A 14824-nucleotide genomic window follows, 5' to 3' on the forward strand; every position below is an offset into this window, starting at 1 on the left:
CCTGGCCCTTGTAAATGGCCCAGCAGGCACACTCTGTGCAGTGTCTCCCTGATTGCCAGTGGTTGGCCTGGCAAGCAGCACAGGGTCTCAGGTCTCTGTGGGGTCCCTTCAGCCATGGGTGGTCTCCTGGGGCTGGACTTACCTGGAACCTCCACACCCAATGGCCTTCCTACTCCACCTCTCGAGAAGAGAATTCTAGGCACCGGCACCTTCCCCAGTGAGCTGGGGGGACCCAACTGGCTCTGCCCCTCTCTGAATTGAGTGCTTCCACATCTGTGAGAAGCTTACCTTGCTTTCTCCCCTGCAGCCAACAGATGAGGCCCTGGTGATGGAGAATGGGCTGGTGGATCAGCATGCCTACACGGTGACCGGGGCTGAGCAGGTAAGGCCGGCCACAGGCCTGGTGTCTCTGCACTGGACTCGGCTCAGTGTTCTTCTCCCTCTACCCGGGAGCTGGCACAAAGGCCCCCAGCAAAGCTGCCAAGAGCCTTTATCACGTGCAGTCCCGTGGTACCCACCACAGCCAGCCTCGGGTCCCCTGTCTGTCCAGAGTTCCTGGCACCCACGCCCCACCCGCCCGAGGAACATACCTGAGACACTGTCCTTGAGCTGACTCAGGTCAGGATGTCAGCGTGGCTGCAAGATTCAACCCCAGAGAGGAGGAGCTGACTGCCCCACTGGTAGACTCTGGAGGGGAGTTTGCCCTGAAAGGGGTTTCTTTGTAATGTACAAGCAGAACCACTATGGTGAAGCCCACTCCAAATAACAGGCGCTTAAACAAGATAGAGGTCACCGCTCCCTCGGGGACACAGGAGATCCAGGGCTCCTGGGTGGCTCTGCCTTCCTCAGCTCAGAGCTGCCATCTGGGAGTCCAAAACCAGCTCCTCCCAAACCCCTTCTCTCCCAAGTGAGGGAGGAAGAGGCCAGGGCACCCTCGTTTATCCGTGTCGGGGGCACGGACCATTTCCACTCACTGCCCACGAGTCTGGCCGTAGTCCCATGGCCCCACAAAGGCCAGGGGTGTTCTAGCTGGACCACCATGTGCCTAGATAAACCTCTGTCTCTGTGCAAAAGAAGGAGGACATTGCTGAAGGGCACCCTTGCCCCTGAAAGGGAGAACTGACTTGGAACGGACATAAGTCTAAGGAGGTCGGTGCGTGGAGTCGGGCCTGGAAGACCCTGCTGAAGTCCAGCCTCCTCCATCCACTAATGCAGAGGCTGAGGCCTGCCCGGAGAGATGTCTCTCACTGGGATCCAGAGACAGCACCTGTGACACGGCTGGTGCAGCCGCTGCAGCTCCTCACTGCTCATCTCAACGTCCCTATGAGGCTTTCCTGCTAACGCTGCCCATCTCTATTCTTCTAGCACTCTTTACATCTAATGATAATTTGTAAGCCGAGAGAGGCAGGGTCTAACCCCCAGGACACATTTCCCACAGGAGTATGGAGCAAGGAATGCAGAGTGTCAGGTTCTATCTGTCGCTTTCCCATGCTTGCACCACCTCCCTCTGCATCAGTCTCTCTCCCCTGGCCAATGACCTGAGGCCAGTTGCTCCATTGGTGGAGAATGTCCCAATTCATAAAATGGGACAATATCTCCTGTCTCCCTAGTGCCCTCTCTGGGGAGGGGACTACTGTCTCCCAGTAGGCATCTAATCTATACTTGTTGGATCAATGGATGGGAGCACTGGCATGAATGAATGGGTGCATTGCCCTTGGCTGTGAAGGGGACCCTGCTGACCGACCATCCCAGAATGTATGTGAGGAGCTCAAATGTTGTTTCCTGCCAGCGAGGAAGAGCTTCCTCTGAAACACACAGCCCAGAAGAGACCCTGGTCGTGACGTCACCTGACTCCCTGCTTCTGAACTGTGTGCCATTCCCTCTGCCCCTCCAAGGACCTCCCTGAGGTCTCCTTGGTGTCAGCCAGTGCCATCATCACCACTGGCCACATATGGACACGCCTGTCCTGCAGCTCCCCTGTCTCAGACATGGCCACATCTGAGGACAGAGAATAGACTTTATGTCATGTGCCAGTTTTGCTCAGTTGTCAGAGAGCCTGGATTACCAGGTTCACCAGGCTATGGCTCTGCCCCCAGACTGGGGAAAGAGAGCTGTGATCAATGGGAAACACCTGTGTTGGGCTGGGACCAAGGGAGTCATGGTCCCCACACTGTCTACTTGCCACCCTTGGAGAAAACACTTTATAAACATTGAGACAGCCTTTCTGTCTCCTCTGAATACAGGGGAGATGGGGCTTGTGTAGCCAGACGTCTCACTGGAGTGTGAGTGCCTGCAGGGGGTGGCTAGAGGTGGGCAGGGGTGGCTGTGACTGCCGGGCCACAGAGCAGCAATGAAAATGCCCCAGCTGGTGGGGGCCGCTGCTGATCTCATTCACAGCCCATATGCTTCGCGACACGCAGTGACTTGCTTTTAGGACACCCTGAGCGATCTGATGAGCACACCTCTGCTGTGACAAGAGGTGATCAAGACCGCATGTCCCACGTGTTCCATTCCCAGCAGCTGCTGTTCCCCAGCGTGTGCTCTGAGGATGGACAGGCTGGCTGTGTCCTCTGTAGAAACAGGTTTTCTAGGACACTGGACAAGTGTAGATTGCATAGCCCCTTCTTGGAAATTCATGCAGTGTGTTAGCTTCTAAAAGGTTCTGAGAGAGTCTGCATTAACCACACAGGTACTGCTTGGATTTCTCTCTAGGAATAATTGTTAGTGGTCAGCGGAAACTATATTCAAGAGAATATATCTGAGGAACTGCTAGTCTAGGTTTAGATAACTTGGGCTGCCTCTTGGCCTTTTCTGAGAGCTGCCTGGGGATAAGAGTATGGTCAGTAGCCAAGGAAGAAGCACATGAGCCAGCCCATTCTCATCCACAGCAAAGGCCTTGGCCTTGAGGGTGACCCCGGTGCTCCCTGGCCAAGGCCCACATGCTTCTCAGTAGGGTACCATCATGAAGGCATGACATAGTCCTATAAGGGCTGAGAGCGAGGTGGTCGGAGAGCTGACCCACCAGTGCTGAGATTAAATGAGCCTGTGAATGTATCGTGCTTTTTAATCTGCTCATCCTTCCTCCAGGCGGGTCGCAGCCAGGAAGATAAATGAAGCTGGCATTCTTTCTTATGCACCTAACTCAGTCAGCAACTCCCCTGGGCGAGGGGGTGAGTGTTATCTGCATGCCTCATTGAGCCCTGGCCTCAGCCCTTTGAGTCTCTGGCTGATTTTCTTCCCCATGCTAACTGAGCCCCCTCACCATCACTGTGCACAGAGGGTGGCTGTAAAACTCTTTGGGCCACCGGGGGGCAACTGTTTCTCATGTCCCTGTCCCAGGGCTCCATCAGATGCTGGTAGTTAATAATTAACTCTGTGCAAGGCTCAGAGTGCCTGGAGGGGCACAGAGAGGGGTGAGAAGCCTGGGTTTGTGCCACTTAGAGCCAGAGCACCTTCCACTGCAGTGCCAGCCAGAGACAGGGAGCAGAGAAGGACCGCAATGGGCAAGCTCCCGAGCGCTTAAGTTACTGTGTTGCTCCTTTATGGTGATGACCTAGAGTTCGTCCAAGAGCCTAGCCAAGTGGCTCCAGTGTCACATTCAAGGTCAAGGTCACAGGCATACCCACAAATGGATCTTCACCCATATGCAATTCCAGCATTAAGAGCCCAGAGTTGGGGAACAGACAACTGGAATCACAGCTCTGCCCCTGCCACTTGCCCTGTGTCCTTGGGAAAGTGCCTAAGCTCTGATGCACATTGCAAGCTCTGTAAGGGAGGAACAAAGGCCTAACACACTAGTGGGTGGCTGGCTTGGAGCCCCGCTTCCCCACAGGGGTTCTCTTCCAGGTTTATTGTGGTTTTCTGTCTCCCCTGCCTTAGAATCAGCAGGCAAGCTCGGCCCTTCTCTCTCCCCTGCAGGTCTCTGTCGCTCAGACAACATTGACACAAAGCAGTATCACGGCTGTGACTCAGTGGCATTTTAATGCCCTTCCCCGGCTAAGGGCTGCTGGCTCCTGGGATGTGGGCTCAAGGGCCTGCCCTCATTTGCTTGTAGCTTTCTCGTGTGTGGGTAGAATGGAACAAAGGGGCAACCCTGGCCTCTGCAGTGAGTGATGATGAGCTTCCCAGGGGCAGGTAGCAGGGAGAAAAGTTTAGGTCATCGTGGGCCACCTGCTCACAGACAGAGACATCTGGTTAGTGCTGGGATGCAGGATGAGGAGGGCTAGCCTTGGGCTATGGCTCTCAGGCTATCCCACTCTTAATCATATCAGCCTCTTCTACCTTCCCATCTCACTTCAGTGCCATGGAAATGGTGCCATAGCTCCTAATGGGCTGGGAGCCAGGAAATAGGCTGTGTCTATGGAATAGAGATGCTGCCTGTGACAGGGCTTGGCAAGCCCTGGGAACCCATAAAGGTCTCTCCTCTGCAGCCTGAAGCCACATCGCTGCCATTTATCTGCTATTGCCTCTCAGCTCGCCCAGGGTCCTGGGTGTAGTCATAGGGGTGCTGAATTGGCACCTGCCCTTGTGAAGGGCCAACAGAGACAGGGGCAAGTTTCTCCCCTCTCTCATCCCAACACCACGCAGGCATCAGAGACATGGTGATTTGTTTGCTTCCATTTTTCTTGCTCTGGCTGCAGCCAGCTGAGGTCTGAGGTTAAATTCATCCTTGCTTGGCCGGTGCCGCAGCTCACTAGGCTAATCATCTGCCTTGCAGTGCCAGCACACCATGTTCTAGTCCCGGTTGGGGCGCCGGAATCTGTCCCGGTTGTCCCTCTTCCAGGCCAGCTCTCTGCTATAACCCTGGAGTGCAGTGGAGGATGGCCCAAGTGCTTGGGCCCTGCACCCCATGGGAGACCAGGAGAAGCACCTGGCTCCTGCCATCGGATCAGCGCGGTGTGCCGGCCGCAGCGCACCAGCCGCGGCGGCCATTGGAGGGTGAACCAACGGCAAAGGAAGACCTTTCTCTCTGTCTCTCTCTCTCTCTCACTGTCCACTCTGCTGTCAAAAAAAAATTCATCCTTGCTGGTAAAAAGCAGCTGTGCTCAGCTTCCCCTGCTCTGACTTGCACTGGAGAGCCCTGACCGCTTGCTTCTCTGTTCTTTGCAGATCCAGTACAGGGGAAGACAGGAAGGACTCATTCGCCTGTGGAACCCCTGGGGCAAGACGGAGTGGAAAGGGCGCTGGAGTGATGGGTATGGCTTCTGGAAACTTCTCCCCATTCTTCCCTGAGAGGCCAGTGTGGAGGGGGCACCCTGCCCACGTGGGCACATCTCTCTTGCTGACTGTGGGTTTTACCACAGACCTGTCTGGTTCACACCTGGTGTGGCTGTCACTCTAACTCAAGCTCCCATGGTGCGATTCACTGAGTACATATTAAACACCTATTGTGTTCTCTGTATTAAGTGCTCTGAGTTGGGGGGACGAGTGCTGTGGGATATATACAGTTGACAAGAGCCAGTGTCTCTCCTCCAGTTGGCCATGGTCTGGAGCTATGAACCCACATACCTAGAATTAGCACAGAGGGCTGGAGGCAGGGCAGGAGCCAAGCCCCCATTTGGCCAGAGAGATGGAGAAAAAGAACGTCATCTTTTGATGGGATCCCATGGGATTCTGGTTTGGAGGAGGCTGCATCATCAAGATGGAGAAGGCTTCCTATGTAGGGGGAGGTGGGGAAACGGAGGCAGGGGTCTGGACGACCTTCTGCTCAGTGGACTCCAATCCTCAGTCCTGCCTGCTGACCTGGACTGCCGCTGTCCTGGGTGCTGGAATAGCGCCTTGCTCACTGTGGGAGTGGATGCTCTCAGTGCCCTGAAGTAGGCCCCAGCGGGGGCCAGCAGAGTGGTCTCAGCATTCCCCCAAGAGCCAGGCTGGCCCTTCACCATTGCCATGGGGGTTGACTCCTGGTCCCCCAGCTGCTTGCTGACCGAGAAGGAGAAGTGGTCCCGGGAAAGACAGAGGCGCAGCACCAGGCTACTTGTTCTTCCCAGCATTCCCTGGGGCCCAGCCCCATGGTGTGGCTCTGCAGGTCTGTGTAGACCAATAGAAAGAGCCATGGTTCAGTGGCCACCAGCAGCATTGCCGGGAGGGGAACGTGATTGGAAAGGAAATGAAATGCATCCAAAACAATAGGAGGACTGGGCCCAGCAGGAGAGAAAATCAATACAGTGAGGACAGTGAGTTCCAGAAGGAGACGCAGAGCCAACCAGGGCTCCAGGCCCAGGTCCAGGCTGCCCAGACTCTGGCTGGCCTGATGCTCTCAGATAAGCTGTGCAGTGGTCGCTGATTCCAGGTGAGCCTGAGCAGCTGGTGTGTGCCTGGCACATGTGGGCGCTCTGCACGTGTGAGATGAACGCAGGACTGGGTTGAGGGAGAAAGAAGCGAAGGGAAGCAAAGCAGAGTGATGTGTACAGTAGCCCTGGATGTGACCTCAGGTGCCCCTGAAGAGTAGATCCAGGCTCTTGCCCATCCCTGCCCCGAGAAGGGGAATGAACTTGTAAACTCCAAACTAAGGCAGCTTGGTCACCCCTCTTCCCTCTGATACTTCTATTCCTCCCCCTTCCCTAGGGAAATCATAACAGCCTCTATCCTTGTCCAGTTCTCATTCCCATTCCTTACCCCAAGCTGCCCAGTACAGCCTGAGGTTGAATTCCTGATGTGGGGTTGGCTGGGGGGTGGGAATGGAGAGAGGGCGAAAGGCAGTGACATTCCCTGGGGGAGGTGTGGAGGAGGCACAAACCCACCTGAGCTGATGGTTCACTCATGTCTCCAACTAAGCATCAAGTCCTCTGTGAACCTAGCAGAGGCACTAGGGAGTGGGCAAGGAGAACCCTGGGTGCCCCTGGGTGGGAAGGGATGTGCAGGCCAGGGCACAGCCAGGCCAGCCTGATGAAGAGGAAGGTAAGAGAAGGAGTATGGGGAGCTGGGCTTGGGGTGCCTGATGCCTGCATGGGAACTTGGATTTGTACCCTACAGGAGTGGGCATTGACGGGGGGCTTCTGAGCGAGGGAGACATGTGTGCAGGCCAGGGCTTGGACGATGGATGCAGGAGCGGCAGCAGCACCAAGTCTGTAGGTCACTGCCTGGTTGAGTGGCGAGGGCCACCCACTTCCACCAGAAGCCAGGCTGGAAGGCAGCCACGGGGCCAGCAAATCACTGTCTGCACTGTCTGCAGGTGGGCGATTTCTTCCCTGCTTTGTAGGAGCGGAGATGGATGGAGCGCCCGGATGGTCTTGTGCCAGCCGTAATTGAAATTTCACTCACACACACTTAAAGGCAAACTTGCATGAATCAATAGCATATTGATTTACACTACATTTATTTTCCCTTACACACTGCAGAAAATGTAATTATCCCTTAATTATGAAATTGCCATTTTACAATAACACATCTGACTGCCTCAGCCTGCAGCCGGAAGCCGGAGTGGTGGCCCCTGCCTTGTCATCCTGGTGGGGAGGTGGCCTGGGTTCTCCATGCAAGCCCTTTCAGGAGCAGGAGCTCATTAAATTTTTTATGCCGCTGGGCTGTTGCCCGTGAGCATGACTCCACTCTGAAAAGCGGGCAGACAGAGGGGCAGCTCCTCCCTTCTGCCTGTTGTGGGTCTCCTCGTCTGCAGACCTTAGGACTAGCTTCTGGAATAGCGGGAGTATTCAGAAAGTGTCTAGAAAATGCACATTATTACACAGTTCTTTTACTTCATGTTTCCCATGACCTTTTAGAATTATCCCTCATACCTCATTCCAGCATTAAGCAGAGAAGAAGGCAAACAAAAGCTCACTTGCCTGCTGTCAAACGCACGTGTTAAACACCTGCGATGGGATGGTGGCCAAGAGAGCCCACTGACCTCATGGCACTAGGAGCTCAGTGGGGGACAGCATCAAAGAAACCAGCAGCAGGGTGCATTTTGCCAAGATAGGAGTGGTGCAGTGGGCTATGGGAGCTCAAAGGCACCGTACCAATCCTGTGTAGGGAGGATGTAGGTGGCACAGGGCCAAGAAAGTCATCCTAGGGGAAGTGTCCTCTAAGAGGAAAGATGAGGAAGAGACAATGGGCTCCACAGCTGAGAGAAGGAACGTTCCAGGTGGAGGAAGCATCATGGTGAAAGCCGAGATGGTGGGAAAGGAGGGATTTCTAAGGAAATGAATTCAGCCATTATCACTGGAGTACAGAATCCAGGGTGGGAAGAGGAGAGGAAGTGGGAGATGGTCCAGGGAGACCTGGAAGGTAGGAAGAAACCAAGGCTCTCCTTCAGGGGCTTGAATGTACCCTGAGAGTGGGGGAATGACATCCCATGACTAAACTTTAGAAAGATCCTGTTGCTGTCGGTGCAAGGAATGGATAAGAAAGTGGCCAAGACTGAGTTCAGGGAGGCCAGTCAGAAGTCCAGCAGGGAGATGAGCGTAGTCTGAACTAGGGTAACCCCAGGAGGGCTGGAAATTAGTGGATGACTTTGAGAGCAGTTGAGGAGGTGGAATCAACCAGTGACTAACGTGTGGTGACTGTCTGGACGTGGGAGACAGGAGTGAGAGTTACCCCCTGCTACTCCCACTCAGGCAGTAGGAGGAGGAAGTGGATGGGTGTGGTCTGAGACATGTGTCTTGAAGTATCTACAGAGAAGTGGGGCAGACTGTAGAGCCATCCAGAGTTCACCGGTGAGGATCAGGCTGGGGACAGGTGTTTGGAAGTCATCAGCATACAGGGAACGACTAACTCCTGTCCCCAGGTAGATGACACTCTCCACCTGCTCCCCGGGACTAGTGGTGACCTGTGCAAAGAAGCCCTGCTGCGCAACACCTGGATGAGATCAAATGCTCTGTGTAGGTCACACTAATGATTGTCTCTCTATGCTCAGGTCTCAAGAGTGGCAGGAGATCCATAATCAGTGGAAAAGCCAGCTATATGAAGACAAGGAAGATGGCGAGTTTTGGTATTTACCCTTCTTTACTACATAAAAATCCCTGCTTTAGAAGGATGGACAGTACCTGCAAAGACACAATTTTGGATGGAGATTTCCATGTCCTTTCCTTGTGTGTGAAGGTTATTTTGGGTATGAAACACTGTACTTCCAGGACATTTTAATGGTCAAAAGGAATATTGGTACCAAAGGTTTCCTAGCAACTAGGAGGCATGGTTGTCACACCTCTGTCTACTGTGCCAACATGTTACCACCGTGGCACTCCCCAGTCTCCCTGGTGTGATATGCCAAACAGCAGCAGGAGGCCACTGCCCAGCTCTGGCTCTGAGTACAGGGGTAGACATCAGCATCACCACCCAGAAGTCAGGCAGGGATGGATGGTCTAAAACCACATTCTTGGCCAGTGGCTCATTTCTACTTAGAGGATAAGATAGACATGTATTTTAATAAATCTTTTTTAAAGATTTATTCATTTATTTGAAAAGCAGAGTTACAGAGAAACAGAGTCGGAGAGGGAGAGGGAGAGGGAGAGCGAGAGGTCTTCCATCTGTTCATTCATTCCCCAGATGGCCACAATGGCCGGAGCTGCGTTAACCCAATGCCAGGAGCCAGGAGCTGCTTCTGGGTCTCCCACATGGATGCAGGGGTCCAAGGACTTGGGCCATCTTCCACTGTTTTCCCAGGCCATAACAGAGAACTGTATTGCAAATGGAGTAGCCAGAACTCAAACCAGTGCCCATATGGGATACCGGCACTGCAGGCAGAAGCTTAGCCTGCCATGCCACAGTGCTGGTCCCAAGTTGGACATTTCTTAGAGGACTTGTTTGGTTTATTTATTGTGAATATATGAAAAGGAGCCCAGATCTGAGTAATTAAGACTCAGAGGGACAAATGTGAGTTAGAAGGAAAGATATTCTCAGTATCCCTGGTGTAACCACAGAATGAGGTGGGGTTTTCAGTGTGGAATGAGCTTTATTCTGAGAAAGACCTCAACAGTGACTTTGGCAAGAGGCTCTAGAGAAAGGCAATGCTTGCAGCAGCATGTGAGGCCTGTAGCAAAGAGAACCTGGCAGTCGCTGTGGCCTGGAGAGGGCTGGCAATTGGCTCAAGGGGTTGAGGAGATGGTAGTGCCAAGAGACGTGCAGAATTGAGGGTTTGACCCTGCCCTTGTCCTGCCAGCCACTGAACAGAAGGGTTCTTGGAGGGGAGTGAGCCTGCGTCAGACTCAGGGCTTCAGGTAGGACAGAGGTAAGTCAATGGCTACTTCAGCTGGCACAGAAAAGGTACAGTAAAGGGGTGGAATCCACCCCTGGGACACACCAGTGATCATTTGCTGATACTAATGTGTATCTGTTTTTAACAGGATGTCATGTCAAGATTTCCAGGAGAACTTCACCTGCTTATATGTATGCAGCCAATTTCCAATCACCCTGGACCAAGGAAATATGTCCCATGAAAGATGGTCTCAAATGATATTTAAGAATCAAGTGATTCTAGGAAACACTGCAGGTATTCCTGGTGTTGGTGGTCATTCTGCTAGCATGGAAGCTGTCAGCCCTGGCCTTGGCCTGGCTTCAGCTCTCTTTGGGCCTTGATTCTGAATAGACCATCACCCTGGAGCTGAAAGGAGGGGGATTTTACAGCCCCTGCTTCTCCAAGGAAAGTGACTGCTGATGGGGAGTGGGTAGCAGAAGCTCCAGTGAGCATCCTCTGGCCCATCATGGTCTGCCTCTGTCCATATCACCTCTCCTGGGAGAGGAGCAGGCTCTCTACTTATCGGTGAATGTTCAGGCAGTGGACAGAGCTGAGGAAAGAACACAGGACAGAAGTGAGAATCTAGATTAAACCATTATCATTGCCATGTGTTAGCTTTGAGATCCTGGGGTACATTTGACCTCTGGGTCCTCAGCACCCCAGCTGTTAGCAGTGGAACTAGAAATCCCCATGAGCCCTCTTGAACCCACACGCACCACCCGCCCACCAGCGAGAGGATGTGTGAGTCCCTGTGCCCTGTTTTGGTTGGTGAGCTCACAGAGGTAGGTCCCTTTGAGTCTATCCCTCGGCTCCTCTGAGATGAATCTTATTGCTCTTGAGTCTGGGAGGGTCACATTCCCTCACTCTATATCCTGCTCGCTGTTTGTGACATTGATACGTGAAACAGCTCCCTGTAGAGACAAATATGAGTGTGCCTATCTACCCTTGATAAAAGAAGCTGTAAATATATTTGTGTGTGTGTGCGTGTGTATGTGCATGCCTGCATAGGTGTGTGTGTTGGCACTGAGACACACGCATTCTCTTTAATGGCTGCCTTGTGACAATGGTTTGCTTGAATGATTCCATAGTCAGGGTGACCTTTTCCACCTCCAGCTGTAGTGCTCACTGTGCTGCTCACAACCTCATCACCAGGCGGTCATTCTTAGGTGGCTAAGTTACTAATTCACCTGCCTGAGCTGCACCTGTCTGCCTGTGAGACCCAAGTCCCCTTCCATGGATGTACTGCATGTCATCAAACTAACCAAAGTTACATATTGTGGCCATTTTTAGCAATAGCTGACAAGGGAGAGAAGAAAGGAAGCCTTGATCAAGTACCTGTTAGGTGCAGTTTAACGCCTCCCCTTACTCGAGGGGAGCAGGAAGCCCATGGCCATGTCCTCGGCAGCTTCCCATTCCCCTGTCAGAGCTTTCCAGGTTGAGACCTGGACCCTCTGATGTGTGTTTTCTCATCTCTGTCTTATCTTCATTCCTCCATGCATTTGAATCTAATGGTGTCCACAATGGTTCTCTCTCTTGCTCTGGCAGCCATGAGCATGCTTGGGCAGAAGAGAACCCTAGCCTGCCACCTGCTATTTGATCTTCCCCTGTCTCTATTGGTGCTTGAGTGATTGATGCCATTTCAAGGCTCTGGTGGTTACCCCTAATGCCTTAACACCCAAGGGCTCTCTCATTCCCCTTATTATTAGAAAAATAGGCCTTGGCTTTACAGGTTGAGAAATGTTTTTGCCAAGCTGGGACTATACTCTACCACCCTGTATTTGAGGCTTAGAAAATAAACCTGTACCCCAACAAGTAACTGTAAAGACCAGACCCAGGCCTTAGGTCTCCAAATCCAGAGCTTATAATCCAACCCCACAGGAATCTTGAACTTGGTGATCGACCCAACTGGGAGCCCCAGGAGTGGAGCTGAGATCAGTAACATCTCTTTCCCATATAGGAGGACCTCAGAGGGACACTCGCTATCTGTTTTCTGTGCAAGAGGACATGGGAGGCAGCAATGTCGTCGTGTCCCTCACTGTCAGGCCACAAAGTTTGAAGGCAGAAGATGACCAGTTTCCTCTACACTTCCAGGTCTTCAAGGTAAGGCAGCCTGCCTGCCTCAGGGCTTTCACTGGGGACATTTCTCCCAGCTGGGGAGAGCCTCCTGCCAGGCTGGGAGATTTGAATGCATCACATCATGGAAATTAAGCTCACAGTGGCCATCATATTCATCTGGTCTAACTCTACATTTGCAAGATAACCTAGGAGCTGAGGGAGATTAGATGTTCCTGTGTTGATGATGGGACTCACACCTTCCTGGGCCACTTGCATCACTTCCTGTTTTGCAGAAGCTAATACCTGTTGCTCAGAAAGGAGTCTGGTCCAAGCCCGGTTACTGAAGCACTGCAGATTCCTGGGCCCACCGTAGGCCTCGTGAAGCAGAATCTCCAAGGACAGAGCGTGAAAATCTGCACTCTCAAGAGTTCCCTGGGGCTGGTTATGCTCAGTAAAGTTTGAGAATCATTGACTTCTCTAATCATTGATTAGCAAATCCTGGACATAAATGAAAAGGGTGCATTTTTCTCTTATGTGTCGACCAAAATGCAGCCATAGCTGGGATGTGACCTGTGAGCAGCTGTTCGGCCATTTGCCCAAGTCCAGGTCTTTCTCTCTTTGTGGACCCCCAACCAACTTCTTAGCTGCAGAGGTGCTGTCTGCCCCTCAGCACGCCAGCACATACAGCGTGTGAGTAGAAGACATAGGAATCTGCTTTGTACAACATCATTTAAAAGGGGAACAAGCTGCAAAAGGAAATTTGATGCCTCTGCTTCCTCCTTCTGCCCCAAACAATTCAGCACACCCAAAGGAAGGGGAATTGGTTCTCAAGTCATTCTCTGCACTAATGTGGGTCATTGAAAAGCTGCCACCACTAAATGCTAGGATTTCCTCTGTAAGTAAGGCCCAGGGAGGAGATGACATAGAGTTCATAGCAGAGCTGGGGGTGGAGCCCAGATGTCCACCATGCCTTTGTCCAGCACTCCAGTTGCCGTTGTTAGTGCCAGGGATGCCTGAGTCCCATCACCAGACCAGACTACTGATGACAGCATCTGGGAATGACTTCAATCCTGCTCACTGGGAGTAAGGCAGAATTTGGGTCCCAGCTCATTTAGGGGCAGGCAGGATCCCTGGGTACTCTACTCCTGGCTGAACAGTTGGTTGCACTGATGAGAAGGCCTCACAGCAATAGTGCACTTCAAAGTTACTAGCATGATCACATTCATGGTCTCAAAACCCGGGTAGCCACACTGTTGGAGATGCAGAAGCTAAAGTTCAGGGAGTGAGAATGAGCTAGCCAAAGTGCTACTCGGAGCTAATGGGGAGGTTTGATCCCAAGACCTGTGATCCCAGGTCCAGGGCTCTACGCTGGTCTTAGGCCCTTGCTTTTCTCTTGATGCCCAGGGCCCCAAGGGAAACCAAGATCCTGTCTCAGGAAAAGGGAGAGAGTGGCACTGGGTGGTAAGAATTCAGTGGAACTTGTTGGGGTTCAGCACAGTACCTTTAGGGTGTCCCAAACCTACTGAGGCTATCAAAGGACATCTCCCAAGAATGTTTTCTAGACTTTAAAAAAAAAGATATTATTTGAGAGTCAAAGTTACACAGAGAGAAGGAGAGTTGGGGAGGGGCAGGGAGAGAGAATGGTCTCCCATCCACTGGTTCTCTCCCCAAATGGCCACAACAGCAGAGCTGTCTTAAACTCAGGAGCCAGGAGATTCTTCCAGGTCTCCCATGCAGGTGCAGGTGCCCAAGAACTTGGCCATCCTCCACTTCTTTCCTAGGCACATTAGCAGGGAGCTGTATTGGAAGTAGGGCATCTGGGACTTGAACTGGCACCCATACAGGATGCGGGTGTGGTAGGCAGAGGCTTACCCTCTATGCCACAGTGCCAGGCCTGGACATTTTCATCACACTCTGGCACCAGAACACCCTTCCACAGTGGGGGAACTGGAGAGAACCAGGGTCCATCCTCTACTGCGGTAGCCAAGGAGACCAGGAATTCCCTTTACCAGACTTTGGATGCCAAAGGTGTAGACTTGTGACCCAGGTTGGTCCAGTTACGTGCTCCCCCATCGCCACCATGACCTACCTGCCCCCAACCCACCCACACTCTGCCACGCAGAGCTTTTCCTCTTGAAGAATTAAATGGAAGAGATGGGAACAGACTAGAATTCTGAGCCTCACAGCAGCAAAGTAGGGCAGTCCCTACGGTGGTGTCCATCCATGTAGCCAGCTCACCTGGTGCCTGCCCACCTTCCAAGCTGTGCTGTTCAGATTCCCATGGACATGAGAAGCTACACTCTTCCAAGAAATGCTTTCTGGCCCATGCCAGCTCGGTTGTTTATGGTGTTCTCAGTCAAGAATCCCTCCTGATTCAGATGCCTGCTAAGAGGATCCTCATCCCCATGTCCCTCACCTCTCAGCTCTGTGCAGATAAAAGTTTGGACCAAAAGCAAGGATTTGGGAAGGGCAGGGAAGACATTGAGGCACTTGGTCCTCCCACCCAGGATGGAATAAGCCAGGGCTCCAGGTAAACCCAGTAACAATAGGTCAGCTGAGTCTCCCATTTCTGACATGAGTCAGAAGCCCAGAGAGGGTCCC

At 52.6% G+C, this 14824-nt stretch overlaps 1 protein-coding gene across 3 annotated transcripts in view; it reads left to right on the forward strand.

Annotated features, from left to right (window-relative positions):
* LOC100346950 (calpain-13) overlaps positions 1–14824 on the forward strand; it is a 137717-nt gene that overhangs the window by 102954 nt on the left and 19939 nt on the right. For all 3 annotated transcript variants that reach the window (XR_016229505.1, XR_016229506.1, XM_089326590.1), the window contains 5 exons: positions 308–382; positions 5110–5195; positions 8852–8926; positions 10278–10423; positions 12126–12268. Coding sequence is in view for 1 of the 3 variants with exons in the window: in XM_089326590.1 (XP_089182716.1) it covers positions 308–382; positions 5110–5195; positions 8852–8926; positions 10278–10423; positions 12126–12268 (525 nt within the window). In the remaining 2 variants the exon portion in view is untranslated. The remainder of the gene's footprint in view (positions 1–307; positions 383–5109; positions 5196–8851; positions 8927–10277; positions 10424–12125; positions 12269–14824) is intronic.

This window comes from Oryctolagus cuniculus, chromosome 2 (genome assembly GCF_051225735.1).
Source record: "Oryctolagus cuniculus isolate XC-2025 breed Fujian yellow rabbit chromosome 2, ASM5122573v1, whole genome shotgun sequence".
NCBI classification, from domain to species: Eukaryota; Metazoa; Chordata; class Mammalia; order Lagomorpha; family Leporidae; genus Oryctolagus; species Oryctolagus cuniculus.